Source organism: Merops nubicus, unplaced genomic scaffold, assembly GCF_000691845.1.
Source record: "Merops nubicus isolate BGI_N331 unplaced genomic scaffold, ASM69184v1 scaffold5646, whole genome shotgun sequence".
In the NCBI taxonomy this organism is placed as follows: domain Eukaryota; kingdom Metazoa; phylum Chordata; class Aves; order Coraciiformes; family Meropidae; genus Merops; species Merops nubicus.
In genome coordinates, this window is record NW_008616819.1 from 30117 (window position 1) to 45388 (window position 15272).

A 15272-nucleotide genomic window follows, 5' to 3' on the forward strand; every position below is an offset into this window, starting at 1 on the left:
ATTCTGTCACCATAGTCAGTCCATCAAGATTCTTCCTTCAGTTCTTTTAATAGCCTTTAGGAGAGATACCTTTGTTACTTAAAGGATCTGCTATGTCTGTTTTGGATATGAAGCATGTGTTGAATGACTGTGACTATCAAGAATTTGGGAGGTATGAGAGGAGCAGTGAAATTTAAGGACAGACAAGGTAGATGGTCTAGCCTGCTATGGAAAAGGTGGTCACTGCTTCATTTCTGCAACATTCCATTGATGCTGGAAATGTTTTGAATATTAAGCAACTTCTCCAAGACTTTTAGTAGCTGTTCTTGTTGGGAGTGGGGAGGACCTGGGCAGTCTTCAGGATGGAAATCTCTATTTTTGTTTTGCAAGTGATTGCCTTCAGTTCTCTAAAGAGCAACAGCATAGCTAAGAAGCATGTTGGCTTAAGAGTCAAAAGCCTTTGAAAAAGCCTTTCTTTCTGCAATGTTTTGCTGGGGCTTTTGTACTAGTATATTACCTTTCTGCAAGTGAAAGAAGAAAGAAGTGTAGTCCATATTTTAAATAGCTAGTCCATGTAATATTTCCCTCTTTCCTAGGATCCCCAGACCTCTCGGACTTTGACACTGATCTCTAAAACCATCCAAACGTTAGGCAGCCTATCAAAATCTAAATCTGTAAGTATGCCATTTTCATTTAAAGGCTCAATTTAGGAAAGTGGTTTTCTTTTTTTTCTAATCTTTTATCACTCATTGTAATTAAGCCTTTAAAATGCTTGAGTTGCACTAGGCTTATGCAAAACTGGTTATGTTTGCTTTGGTTATAAGCCTCTCATGCTCACAGGAAAGCTAAATCTGTCTTAATCTGAACTAGATTTCAGTAAAGCAAAATGATGTGACCAGCCTAGAAGTCTGTTCCAGGGCTTTTCATTCCTTCCTTCTGGAAGAAAGACAGTGATCAGGAAAACCCATTAAGTTCTCTCCTTGCCTCTGGTAGATGATAGCAGCTCTATGGTGCTTTACAGGTTGTTTCAGCATTTTAAAGCTCACCTGAGAAGAACCAGTAAAGGGAAGGGCTCTGCTTTTTTTTTTTTTCATACCAATTCAGTTTTCTGCCAGTCAGTGATGAGATTAGATATTCATGCTCTAGATATTTGATTGAAATAAAACTTGTGTACCTATGGACCACACTGCTATGTCTAGTGATAATTTGAGGTTGCTGGAGGTCTACTCAGGGTTCACACAGCCAACTGTAGATGAATCTGTACCTCCTTTACAAATCCTTTGAGGCAACAGAATTCCTTCTCTCACACTATTTGTCAGCTTCTTTCAGGACCCAGATTAAAAGCCAAAGCAGAAATTTGAAGCTTTGGAAGAATGTGCTATTAATTGTAGAAACTGAACATTTGAAGTGCATTCTGCTGCCTTACTGAAATAAAAGTTTGGTACTACTGAATGTGTGCTGTACAACATGAAAGTAGCACTTTGCTTATTTTACCTCTGGCCAGAAAAAAAAGCCCTCTTATCTGTGGTGGCTTGGTCTACTGCTGTTAGAAATAATATTTTCTGAATAAACTGTATTATGATATGCATGGTTTTGGCTTTGTATTTCAGGCCAACTTTAAGGAATCCTACATGGCCACTTTTTATGACTATTTTAATGAGCAGAAATATGCAGATGCAGTAAAAAATGTAAGTAATGCATGTGAATGTTCTGAAAATCCTGCTGTGTTGTTGAAGCTGATGCTCAGAATCCTAGAATGTAATACCTACTGCTTGGAAACCAGAAAGTGTGTGCTGGAATAAGAAAGCAGACTCCTGATAACTGTAATATTCAAAAAACTTGTATCATATTATGGGCATGTCATTAGTAGAGTCTCTTTGGATCTACTTAGTAATTAGGTTGGATTAACAAGCTGCTGCTTACAGCTTGAGACATGTCCCTGCCTCATAGGATGCTGCAGATCTGTGGTAAAAATTGCTTGGTCCAAAAGGAAGTGGAAGAATCATTTAGCAAAGGAGAAGCATGAAAAGTGTTGGTCATCTGCAGTTTTCCTGCTTAAAAGCATTTATTCTCTTTTTAGTTCACAACCCAGGAAACCTCCCCAGATCCTCAAGCTTGTGCCATTACCTTCTGTTTAACTACTTTTACAGTATTTTCTTGTAGCTCTGTATTATGCAAATGTTAAAAGATTTTAATCTGGGTAGTGCAGTCCTGTCATTTTCACCTCTGCTTTTTGTTCACCTTTTAGTTTCTAGATTTAATTTCATCTTCAGGAAGGAAGGATCACAAGAGCATAGAGCAACCTATATTGCTTAAAGAAGGGTAAGCATGCACGTGCAACAAAACCCTCACTTGTGTGCTTGCTACCATTCTAAGGCAGCTATCTTTCTCCACCACTCCTATTCCATCCACATGTCCAGAGAAGAGTGCAGGAAGGTTCTTGTGTTGCTCTTTCCACTCCCTTTGGCTGCTATAGCTGATTTTAACATCTTTTCATTTGATTTAAACGTCTTAATTTAAGTATGGTTTGAAATAAATGGAGAAAAAAGAAGCCTGTAGAACTTAATTAGCACAGCTAAGGCAAAATAAACTTAAATCACCATTATGTTAAAATCAAGTTGATTTGATTTTTCTTATCCTGAGCTCCAGTGAACAAAAGCTGTAAAATTCCCCTGTGAAGGCAGATACTGAATGTTGTAGTGAGGGCAAAGCCTGCAAATGGAATTTGCTTCTGCTGCCCTGGAAGATCCATATGCTAGTCATTACCATGGCAGTTTGTGGTGCACTTGGAACAGTTTCTAGTTTTAATACCTTTACTTTGTGTGGAAGCATGTTCCATATGCCCTATCAGTTTTAAATGCTAAGTGTGGACATTTTTTGTTCCAATACTGAAGTGTTACGACCATCGAGGTTCACTGTGGCAACAGCTTCTTTGGGCTGGGAGGAAGACAGTAAAAGAAAATATCCAGATTCTTCCTCTCAGAGCTTAGTAAGCTGAACTGCTGCTTGAAAGAAAGCTTTCATGGTAACTCTAAGTCATGCAAAAATTAGGTCTTGAGTGAAAATATGGCTACCCCTTCCAGTTAACTTCTGCAGTTCACTTCTCTGATGAACACCTGTCCCTAGAAGCAAGTTTTGTCTATTTTATTTCTGTACATTTATCTATCATTACTTTATTTTGAAAATAAATTTATTGTTTGTAACATTTTCCCCTAACTCTAAAACGTTATATTTTTTTTCTGCCTGTGTCTTTCTTTTGCTCCTGTCTCATTTTTTTCTGTCTTTTCTTGCTCGGCCTGTGGCTGCTGTTGTAAGGACTCTTAAACTAACAGTAAAGAAAGTTGATGGTAATAGTTCATGCAGGTAAGATGGTAGGGGCAGTTGGTGCTTTGCTGTAGCTGAGGCTTCCAAGCAAGGCTGACAGCATGTCCTTCCTTTGCAGCAATAGACTTGTCTGACTTAACTTTGGGGAGGAAGTAGTCTGTTTAACAATCCTGAAATGCCTGTGTAAACCCAGCAGAGAACATTTTGTTATCTATTTCTTGACGTTGACAAACTCTGTTTCATTTCCCTTCCTTAAATCTGCTGTAAATAGGGAATAAAGGACTTTTATCTGTAGGCAGAGGCCCTGAGAAGCACTGAGGTTTGCATAATATTCAGTGTGTAGATCCCAATGAACTTACTACAGGTGATGAAGAAGTGGTCATACATTTTCTAGGCACTTCTTAAGTAGCACTCATGTAAATTGGTCTCAAGGTTAAGCAATGACCTTCAACTGTCTTATTATTCCTGACTTTTTGCATTACTGTCATATATCTTGGGAAGTGGGTGGGAATTTTCGCAGCCTTTGAGTCGATGGTTCTCCAGATTGATTGGCTGGTTAGTCAGGTTTCTGTTTGCCTTTGCAAAGTTTTTTGTTTGCATTTGGTTTTTTAATCTATCTTTGGCTCTGTCAAGAGTATCTAGCTGGAAAGCTGTAGCCTCTGTGCTTTGAATGAACGTACAGTACCAAAGATTAGCCCCTGGCACAGATCATGTCATTGGTGCTTAAAGGCTGCCTGCCTGGCTCTTGCCAAAAAGAAGAGAATGAAAAGGAGAGCTAGTCCTGCCATTCATCTAGGTGAAAGGGCCATGCTGATGTTGCCAAGCAAGACTAAGGCAGATCCAAGCCTAGGTCTGCCATAAACATGAGAAGAAACAGTATCTCTAACCACTCACCACTGGTTTCATCTTGGACTTTTTTCCCTTCGTGCTTCTATTTGCTTCAACTTCTCACATTTTGTGAATGTTAGGAACAAAGACATCCTTTAAATTGACCTTATTACTTTGTGGCTTTGAATGCTTGTCACCTGTCTGTGGGAAATAAAATCACATTTTTCTTTTGGCTATCTCAGCTTTGAAGAATTTAATTAGAACTGTGCCCTTAGCTCTGCAGTATGGGGGTTGCATATTTCAAAGAGGGAGGCTCTGTAGGAGTTTGCAGGTTTAAGTCACCTTTTAAATGTTGGCATGAGAAGGAAGGGATACTAACTTGATAAACATATTGTCCAGCCCAAAGATACCTGAAATTCCTTGAGATTTGCCTTAATCTTGAAATACGAAGACTACAATCAGTGGGCTTGGTGGTGGTCTGAATCATGTGGTTTTAAGTATTCCTCAAATAATCCAAAAGCAAGGACCTAGACAGTAACTGTCTGGCCATTTTAAGAATGAGAGAGGTGTGTAACTAGAACTGGTTTGAAAAAAAAAAGTCTTTTTCTGTATACAGTCCTTGTTGGCTTTCAGCCACACAGCTTGGAATGGGCAGCAGGCACCAGCCCAGCTGGTCACAAAACAGTTAAAGTCTGCAGGAACTTGGGTTTCTGTCTGAGCTTTAAACAGAGCTGTGGTTCAGTGTAGCTGTTCTGACAGCCAGTGTTAGCTGGCCTAAGCATTTTAGCTCTGCTGGTGAAATTCTCCAGCCAGATCATCTGCTGCTCTCTCCGTGTGTTCTTTGTGCTGTATAGTGCCTTCCTACTTGATAAAAACTACTCTGCAGTGAGTAGTTTTTACTCACTTCATGATACAATTCTGTGTTTGGCACAGTAGTTAATGTCATGTGTAGAGTAGCTGTTACTGACTCCCTGCTGCATATGCATACACAGCTTGGGTTTTCTCCCCCCACTAAAAAAAGTGATGCCAAGCAGTATGAAGTCACTACGTTTTCCAAAGTCACCTTGAAGCTTTTGGATTGATTTAGTGGTCAGGAAGGTGGTGAATGCATCACAGTGTCTTATAAGCTAATTCAACTTTGAAATTAATGAAAACTGACAGCTCACTAAATGAACACCCCTCCTCTGCCAGAAAGGGGGGGGCTGGAGGGCTCCAGCTTTCAAATGTCACGTTGCTTTGTGTGTTATTGAAAACACATTTCCAACTGCAGCATCACTGCACAATTGCCAATGGAGCTGTGGAACATCCTGATTCTGTTTCTTGAGAGTGACTAAAGCATGTAAGGGTACAGTCCCAGAGGCATTACACTTGCCTTTTAATTATTAAACATACCCTAAACCTTTTGAGCTTTCTCACAGCCTTTAAAAAAAAAATATAATACAAAAAGCTTGCAGAATGAACAGGTCAAGCTTAGCAGAGCAGTACTAACTGTGTTCTGCCCTTTTTCTGCTGTAGTAGGAAACCATTTAGCTGGATTTGTACCTGAGGAAAGGGCACAAACTACAGTTCAGCTAACTAACCAGAGCCCCTGTGCTGACTACAAGTTAAACTACATGTTTTGCCCCTTATCTCTTTGGAAAAAGGACAGGCTTAACTAACAAATGCACTAAACCCATCCAAATGCAACTTTCTTTCTCCAGACAAGACCTCAATAGTTAGAAAACACCATGTCCCCTCCTAAAGCTTTGCAAGTGCTACCACATACGTGTGTGTATATATATATGTATATATGTATATATTCATATACATAAATACATACTTTATATGCATGCATAAATTTACATGCACGTGTGTGTAAAATCTGGAGTAACAGCTGCTGTCCTCTCCACTAGGTTCATGATCAAGAGAGCACAAGGAAGGAAACGATTTGGGATGAAAAACTTCAAGAAGAGGTGGTTTCGCCTGACAAACCACGAGTTTACCTATCAGAAAAGCAAAGGTAACAAAGGTTTGCCTGTCTTTCTTTTTCAAATGTTGAAGCAAAGATTAAACAGAAGGATGGTGTAAGAACAGAGGAATGAGATCTGGATCTGTAACTGTAGAAGGCACAGGACAGGCAAGTCTGTCACCCTGGATGTTCTTGCCCTTTTTTTAGTATGTCTGCACTGACTGTCAGAGAAGCTTCTGGGATAGCACAATAACCTATAAACTAGCAGAATATTTTATGATATTTATCTAACATCAGTTATCAACATCATCTGTAGATTTTACAGTGACCTAGTAGATTGTCCAAGGAAACAAAGCTCAGGATACAAATACCTTATGTTGAAATTTGGGGTTGTGTTGAACGTGCTCATGTGCATCTCAGCTTGTTCTCCTAAATTCTGTAGCACTGGCAGAGGTGGCTGCAGTAGGCAGGGATTTGCCTGCAAGCTTTGAACTTGAAAAAATGCATTGACTTAATGTTGCCTAATATCAAGGATTTTGCATTTCACAAATTGTTCCTATCTGTTCAGTAGCACACCACAAATGCCACTTCCTTCCATCATATAAATAGGGAGTAAGAAGGATAAGGAAACCTGTTCAAATCATTCTAGTCATCATTTCACATCCAGCTTTGAGATCTTACATCACCACTGTCAGCCAGTTTGGTTGAGCTCACAGGGATGATGTCTTTGATTGTGACCTCCTCAGGAAATAAACTGTGTCCTGCTGCAGTAGTCTGTTTCTAAAAGGTTTGCCTGCATAAGCCAGTGCAGCTGAAAACAGAAATGAACTAAAGATGATGCTTAAGGACCATGCTAGTAAATCCCTGCTGAGTGGAAGATTTATTACTTTTTCTGGTGCAGTCAAAATGATTTTCAAAGGAACTGAATCAGCCCTTATTCTAAGGGCAGAGAGTGAAGCTGAGTTGTAAGTTGCTCAGTGTCCCTGTGTGTCTGTTTTGCAGGTGACCACCCTCTGTGTAGCATTCCAATTGAAAACATTCTGGCAGTGGAAAGACTGGAGGAGGAATCCTTTAAAATGAAAAATGTAAGTAGGTCATCTTCATGAAATGTACTTGTTAGGCTAGTCTAGACCCAGCAGCCCAATTGCTTTTTTCCCTTTTGTAACCTGGATTGGGTTTCTATTGAAAGATGTACAACCACAGCTGCTTGTTCTGTATATAGTAGCAGGAGTTTCCAAAAGTACAGCCCATTCAGATTCTTAACAGCCCAGTCAGCAGCCCTTGGATGTTGTGATCTGCAGCACACTCAGGACTGAGCACTGCTCATCAGCTGCCTGGGCTCCCTAGTGTCAGACACAGGTAAGGTGATAGAGTCCCTGCCCTTTCTGTCAGACCTCTCTGATGGGAAGGAACTGGCTGCTTGCAATCGTGTAGAGCCACATCCATCTTTCTTAGCTATCAGGTTTTCTTCATTGTTTAATGAAAGCCTGTATATATTTGGGTTGGGTCATGTGCCAAAACAACATCTGTGCTATGCCAGCCTCCTGAGTGCCACGTCAGGGAGGAAAACACAGCTGTATTTCTCATGTGTGGAGCTCTGCTGGGAACCTCTGTGTGCATCCCATCCATTGTGTAAGAACTGTTCTTAAACATGATCAATTTAGGGGATGTTTGGAGCCTTTTTCACACTCTTCTCCCTGTAAAGCTGAGCACAGTCCTTAAAAACTTTAAAATAAAAAACCCCATTCAGTACTTTCCAGTTTTAAATGTGCATCTACTACAGACTTCTTTGTACACATAAATGGTGGTGACTTGCAGCTCTCCTACCCTAAAATCTTTCCTGTCTTGTCCTTTCTGGGGACACTGTGCAGGGCAATTCTCAAACCTGCCCTAGATATTAGTTTCCTCAAACAGTGTGATAAAGTGAAATACAGTGCTTAACTCCTCAGTATTCCCCCTGTCTCAGGTGTTATTTTGGTAGCATCTGTCTCTTAAAAGATGGAATAAGTTTCAGTTCACTTGCTTCTAGAGCACATCTTCATTATACTGTAGCTGGCTCTGGGCTTTATAACTCATGTTAATTACACAGGCAAAAGCAACCAAGCTGCAAAATAATTTTCAAGCTGTCAGAAGGCAGCTGTAACGTGTGATGAACTGTTGCCAGCTGTACTCTGCAAAATAACTTGATTGAACTAAAAGTAGCCACACAATTGAGAAAACTTACTGTTGTGCAGGGAGGAGCTGAGCTGTAATTCTGACCAGCTCTTAAATGACAGCAGTTTTTAACTTACACTGAGTTTACTGGGCTAGAATGTATCCAAAATAGCTGCTCTTGTGAAGATTTATTACAGGAAAAATATCCCTTTATTGTTAACATCAGAAACTGTATGCTATTTGGGTTACTTAAATTCAGTATTACCTAGGAAATGAAGGTAACTACTGGAAAGTAAGGTTCAGAGTCATTCCATCAGCAGTAGAAAATGCCATCATCACCTTCCCATGCTAATATATTCCCATTTATCTTGCCATACATAAATACTACAGCAAGAACAGAATTCTCCCAACACCACAGCAGATGTACTTGCAGTGGATATTCCACCATGGGTGTTAAGTGTGATTAAAGATCCACATTTTCTATAAATATTCTGTATATATCTGTGCTCTGAATTGCACCAAGCATGTCTTCCTCACTCCTGATAAATCTGCCTGTCTGGCAGTGAGGCCAGTACCCTTCATCTTCCTTAAGCACAGTTTGGGGTGGGTGGGTGTGGGTTTAAGTACCATTCAGCTCTTCTGTGTGGATCTTTTTGGGAAGCAACTGGTGGTTTTGGTAGTAGTGTAAAGGTCTTGCAACCACTTGAAATTCTTGGCTTAGTTGTGGGCTTCTCAGTAACAGTTGCCATATGTTAGTTCACTTAGGTTGGTATCCCCTTACACAAAGCCATACTCATTAAATCTGTTTCTTTGTTGTAGTGCAGAAGGCTCCATTTACCCCAGCAGGACATTAAAATTCTTTTCCCTGTAGTTCTGTGTTAATGGAGGGTTGAGCTGCAGGCTCTTTGTCTTCCTCCTTCCTTCCCTATTTCCCAGACTCAAATTGCTAGTTATGTCCTGGAAAGTTTATTAAAAGGACTCTGTCTTTGGTGTGTATTTTGGCAGTGCTAGACTGATGACACTAGCAGCTCCTACACTGCTCTTGGCTTTCTAATTATTTCTAATTATTATCTGACATCTATAAGGGTATTAGATCCAGGCAAGTGACTGTTGGAGCTTTCCCTTTCCTATTAGAAGGGACATTGTAATCAAAAAAAACCCTGTTCATTCCCAAATCAGCAAGTAGATTTGCAAGCTACTTTGGGCACCTAAAAAGTGTCAGAAGGGAAGAAGAGATTATGCCTGGTTCCAGTCTGCACCATTCTCCTGGCCAACAGATGCAAAATTCAGGCCAATGTTTCAAATCTTTGCAACAGACAAAAATTAATTTCAATTTTTGTGGGGGTTTTGGTTTTTTTTTGGGGGGGTGTTTTGGGTTTCTTTTGTAGGGGTGGAGGGATGAAGTGGGTTGTGCCTCTTTATTTTCCTTTTTAAAGCAGGTTTTCAGTGCCCAAGCCACAGTGCAGAATTCATGTGGTGTTAATTGAACCACCCGATGGTGATTATAAAGAAACTGTATTTCTGTGATTTGCTGGTAGCAGCTTCAGCTGGGTGCAGAAGCATGGAAATTATTAAAAAGGAAGAATCCTGCTCAAATAGGTGTGAAAAAGGCTAGAGGTAGGGCAGTATGCAAGCAAAGCTGTTGCTCAGGCTGGACCCAAACTCTCATTTTTGGCTTTTCTGCCCCCTGCTGATGAGCATTTCTTCCCAGCCCTGTGCTGGGTCCCTCTGTCAGGATTCCAAGACTTGGAGCTGCAGCACAACTAAAATTGCACCCCTGAGGCTGACAGCAAATCTCAGTGGGGGTCAACCAGCAAGTTGATATTAGCTGTTTGTAAATCATCTCCTGCAGGAACAGTATCTCACTCCTTGTTCCAGGTGAAAGGTCTTGTTGTTTTAGGGCCCTATTTGCTGCCTGGTTTGGGCTTGAAAAGTGTTTATTGGTGCATTCTTTTAATATGCTGTGGTTTTCCTGGAATAAATCATCAGCTGGAGCCCAGCCTAAGGTTCTCAGACTCATTCTGGGGGTTTACTCTGTGGCTTCTTTCTTTCTTTGCAGATGTTCCAGGTGATCCAGCCTGAAAGAAGAGTCCTGTATATCCAAGCAAATAACTGTGTGGAGGCCAAGGACTGGATTGATATCCTCACCAAAGTCAGCCAGTGCAACAAGAAGCGCCTCACGGTCTACCACCCCTCTGCCTATCTCAATGGCCACTGGCTGTGCTGTAAAGCTACTGCAGATAACACTCCTGGCTGCACACCCTGCACAGGGTGAGGATCTGGAACAAGCCCTTGGTCTGGGTGTTGCCAGGGGTTTGTGTGTCTCTGCAGCGTGACTTGCAGGCATGCAGCTACCAAGAAGATCTGCCAAGTACATGGGCATCAAGGGGCTTTCAAAGGGCACCTTTATTGCTATTTCTGATCCTGTCAGCATGGGTCTATCTTGGTCAAAATGTTGGAACTTTAGAGTTCAAGGCATTGAGAGGAGTTGGCTGTGGGGTATGATACTGGTAAAACTGTCAGAAATCCCTTCAACATCCTGTTTGTAAATTCCTGAAGTGGACAATCATTTGTTTGTAGATTTAATTCTAAACTGCTCTTTTTCTCTGTTAAATTCAGAGGTGCTGTCTGGTTCATGGGAAACAATTTTGTTCTAAAATGAGAGAAGCAGCAAGTCTGTAGGGGTGGTTAGGCTCAGAATGAGATCTGGACAGTGGGGAGTTCAGTGCTTTGGCTCCTCCATCTGGTTACAGCAGACTAATTCACCCAAATGCCTGGATACTGGCACAGCCCTCTCTTGCAAGTCAGAGTGAAAGCATGCTGCATAAATCTAGGCATAACCAAGTTTGAACTTGTCTACCTTCTTTTTTTGGGGAAAAAAAAAAGAAGTTTTGAGCTCTATGACATACAATATGTTGGCTTTTATGAATACTCACTTTTGCTTTCATCCTTGTGAAGTGCTTTTTGTGCCATAATGTACATGCTCAGCATGTAACTTCTACCTCTTTTCCTGATGCCTTCCAGAGGCCTTCCAGCAAATATCCAACTGGATATAGATGGAGACAGAGAAACTGAGCGTATCTACTCCCTTTTCAACCTGTATATGCCAAAACTGGAGAAAATGCAAGGTGAGGCTGAAAGATCATTGCACCTCCAGTACACTCAGCAAGGCAGTAACACCTGTGAAATATGGGATGTTCTAACTAGCCCAGCCTTGCAAATCACATCCTAGAACACCGTGGCCATTATTCAACTTGTTTCTCCTTCTGGAGGCAGTGGTGTGGGTTATTTTTGGTGCAGCCTCTTCTCTGTACAAAGTTCTTTGCATAATGAACGTTTGCTTGAAATATGGTCTTAACCACAGCATCCTAAAATAGCATAAGCACAGAGCATTGCTTGGATGATCTCAATGGGCAAATCAAGAGTGTGCAGTAAACCAGAAGTTTGCTGATCCTGCAAAGAAGCACCAGCAAAGTTGAGGTTTCAGTGGAACATGGTTTTGTGTTACCAGAAGTCATGTGCACATTCCTTGATTCAGATCCCAAGAACAGGCCAGTTACAGATGGTTTTCTTAGGAAGGCTCTTTCAGAAATACCAGCAAAAGATGACCTGTGGGTGACTAGAAATGTTCAAAAGGGAAATTTGGGCTAGGAATCCCTCAGGAGCTGAGGGGAGCAGAGATGTGACGTGAAGGAGTGAAGAAAGAAGAGACAGCAGAGGAAGTTGGTCCTGGTAGGCATGCCAAGTAAAGTATCCGGTGTACATGGTGCCAGACTTGAAATCCCAGTTTAGCACAGGGAGTGGCAGGGAAGCCTTCCCTGTGGCACTGCTCTTTAAATAGGACTTTATTTTATAATACCAGCTAAGCCAGTGGTGTCAAACACGCCGACTGGAAAGCGCTCGACTCCACTCTTGGCCCCTGTGCAGTTGCAGACTGAAGATCCCCAGCACTTCCGAGCTGGCTGAACCAGTGCCCAGCTTTCCCCTTCCCAAATCCTCACTGCCAGAGCCTGCCTTCAGTTTCAGTGTCAGGGGAAAGGGCACAGGCCTGCTGCAGACAGTGCAGCAAGGAAGCTCACACTGAGACAGCAAGCAAAGCTAGAGAAAAACAGAGACAAAATAAAATGCTCTCTCTCTCTGCCCTTCCAATGTGCTCTGCTAGAGTCATGGAATCACAGAATGATAGGGGTTGAAAGGGACCTCTGGAGATGATGTAGTCCAGCCTCCCTGCCTAAAGCAGGTTCACCCAGAGCAGGTTGCACAGGCCTGCATCCAGGTGGGTTCTGAGTATCTCCAGAGAAGGAGGCTCCACAGCCTCTCTGTTGCTGAAGTAGATGATGTGATGAGTGTGTTGCAAATGTGTAATCAGCATCCTGTTCTCTTAGCCTGGAAGTCTGCTTGGTAGGATCAGAAGGTAGGATGACTTGCCCCTTCCTAGGACATGTCCTTAAGCAGACAGCAGTCATGTCCTATTCTGCTTACACTGGTATGAACCTTTCAGAGGTAATGTGGTAAAACATCATCTGTGACTGCTTCAGCCTGGAATCGAGTGGAATCCAGTGTGCTGTGCAGTGCCTCAGCTGCTGCTCTAGGGGCAGAAGCTGTCCTGACCAGTGAGCACCTGACTTTGTGCAGGCCAGCCCTGCAGCACCCTGGCAGAGTTCCCAACATGTGCCTGGGCTACTGCTTGTGGCAACTGACCCGAGAGCTTTGGCATTGCCCGTGGAGCAGGGGACAGCCTCAGCCCAAGGAGCTGCTGCCAGGCTTGCTGCCCTGCCCTTAGGAGACCAGGAGGAGGGAAGGGGCACGGGCCAGCCCCTGTGCTCCCAGCATCATGGAAGGACAGGGAACTGCTCCCTGGTGAGGTCAGCCCCTGTTCTGTGCTGGTCACGTGGGAGCAAACCAAGGAGCTGCACGAACCCCAGGCTGAGTATTTTTAGGCTGTGGGTCTTGCTTTTTTTTCTCCTGCCTATCTGATACCTATTCTGTTTCATTTTTTTTTCCGCAGAGGCCTGTGGCAGCAAATCTGTCTATGATGGACCTGAAGAGGAAGAATATTCTACATTCATCATTTTTTTTTCTCCTGCCTATCTGATACCTATTCTGTTTTTTTTTCCCCTGCCTATCTGATACCTATTCTGTTTCATTTTTTTTTTCCTCAGAGGCCTGTGGCAGCAAATCTGTCTATGATGGACCTGAAGAGGAAGAATATTCTACATTCATCATTGATGACCCTAAGGAGACATATAAAACACTAAAGCTGATTATTGAAGGTGTTGGAACTTTAGAGCAAGAGCATGCTCAATATAAGAGGGATAAATTTAAGAAGACAAAATATGGAAGCCAGTAAGTATAACGGACTGTCCAGACAGGGGAGCAGTCCTGGGAAATGGTGTTTCCCTGGCTTATGATCTGGCCTTCCCCACATTCATGTTTAAGAATGATCCTGCAAATACATACAAAGTAAGATTGTGACTTAAGATTTGTACCACAGTATTTTAAAGGACTTATTTTTTAATGCAGTTTCATTCCTAAAAAGACATGTAGGGTGTTTGGGTTTTTTGCTTGTTTGTTTTTTTCCTTGTTTTTAATTTTGAACCTCTGCTCATGGAATGAGCAGTAAATTCCAATAGATACATGTATGTACCAGCTTCTTTTAGAATGTTGGCTTAAAAATGGGAAGAGTGTCTGAAAATGGCCACGTGATTGTGTTTTGTGTAAGTGGAAATAGAGAAGCACTCTGAGCATGGCTGACAAAAAAAGAATCAATCCAGTCAGTCACTTCTTCCAGTTCTAGTAAGATGCAGGATTATCTTACAACTCTGAAATTCAATCAAATTTAGGGAAAAGGTTTTGTCTGTTCACTTTCTGTTCTGACCTCCTGACAGAAAATTCTAGGTATAGTACTTTTTCCTCTTCTTTTTCCTCTCTTTTAGAGAACATCCCATTGGTGACAAGAGCTTCCAGACGTACATCAGGCAGCAGTCAGAGATCTCAGCACATTCCATATGAAGTGCAAAGGAAACCACGGGGCACTGCTCAAGGGTGGATGAGTGAAGCTGAAGAGCAAAACAAAAGGGAAGCCACACATGTAGCAAAACGTATGGATAAGTGTCAAGCTTACAAACTCTGAGACTTGCTAAACGTATTCTCTTTTCAAGAAACTGTTACAGTAGTTGCTATGCACTTTATTCATCTGGTTATTGACAGATGATAAAACTCTGCCTTCTAGGCAGCTGTTGTCGTGTATTTTTAAATTTCCTTGGGTTTCTTGGAATCTAGTGATCAGTTCAATGATCGAGGTGTGTGGACTTCATCTTGACAACTCCCATGCAATTCCTTATGTTTCAGAAACCTGCTGGTAGGCAGCATTTTCTAGGATGGTTGTTTGTTCCTGTTTTTTGTTCCTGGTTAATGTATATTATGCCACACCCCTGTGTGCTCTCTTAGGAAAAGCTTAATAACACTTTGCCTGCATTTAGAGAAGAAGCAGAGAAACAAAAAACCCTCTGGTGTTAAACTCTTGCATTGTATCTTCTATTCTGAGCAGGCCTTTTGTTTTTACAGCAGCATCATTTTTGCTAAATGTGCACAGTTTTTAAGAGAAATTCAGATCTGAATGGTACTCTTGATATTTTTGAGATACAAAGTCATTTCTCCAGACACACCCAACAGACTTCAGCTGGAAAGGTGCAATCTCAGCGGCGTGACAACAGGGACTCTCATAAAGAAGAGTAGGAAAGAAACCAACTTAAAGTCCAACCTGCACGTCTCTGGAGCCATCCAGGGAATGGTAAACTTTGAAATTCTGCCAACTGAAAGGCAAAGTGAGCTGGTTTTGGTGACTTTTTACCACCACAGTGAGAAGGAAGAACGGCATACGAGTCTGGTAGCTGAGACAGGCTGGCTGCCAGGCCCAGGAGCCATCAGGATGGGTTTTCTCTGGAAGCACTGAAGTCCAGGCTGTCCTCATACCACTGGCTGTTCTGGAAGATGGATTTCTACTTTTCCAAAAATGTTTTTAAGTACTTTTTTTTTT

General features: G+C 41.9%; 1 protein-coding gene across 1 annotated transcript in view; it reads left to right on the plus strand.

Annotated features, from left to right (window-relative positions):
• RASA3 (RAS p21 protein activator 3) overlaps positions 1-14900 on the plus strand; it is a gene marked incomplete at its 5' end in the record, with an annotated part of 31576 nt that extends 16676 nt beyond the window's left edge. The window contains 9 exons of the mRNA XM_008942935.1: positions 576-653; positions 1590-1667; positions 2228-2301; positions 6024-6130; positions 7082-7164; positions 10293-10504; positions 11258-11361; positions 13396-13579; positions 14170-14900. Of these exons, the coding sequence (XP_008941183.1) occupies positions 576-653; positions 1590-1667; positions 2228-2301; positions 6024-6130; positions 7082-7164; positions 10293-10504; positions 11258-11361; positions 13396-13579; positions 14170-14245 (996 nt within the window). The remainder of the gene's footprint in view (positions 1-575; positions 654-1589; positions 1668-2227; positions 2302-6023; positions 6131-7081; positions 7165-10292; positions 10505-11257; positions 11362-13395; positions 13580-14169) is intronic.
• Positions 14901-15272: the final 372 nt, after the last annotated feature.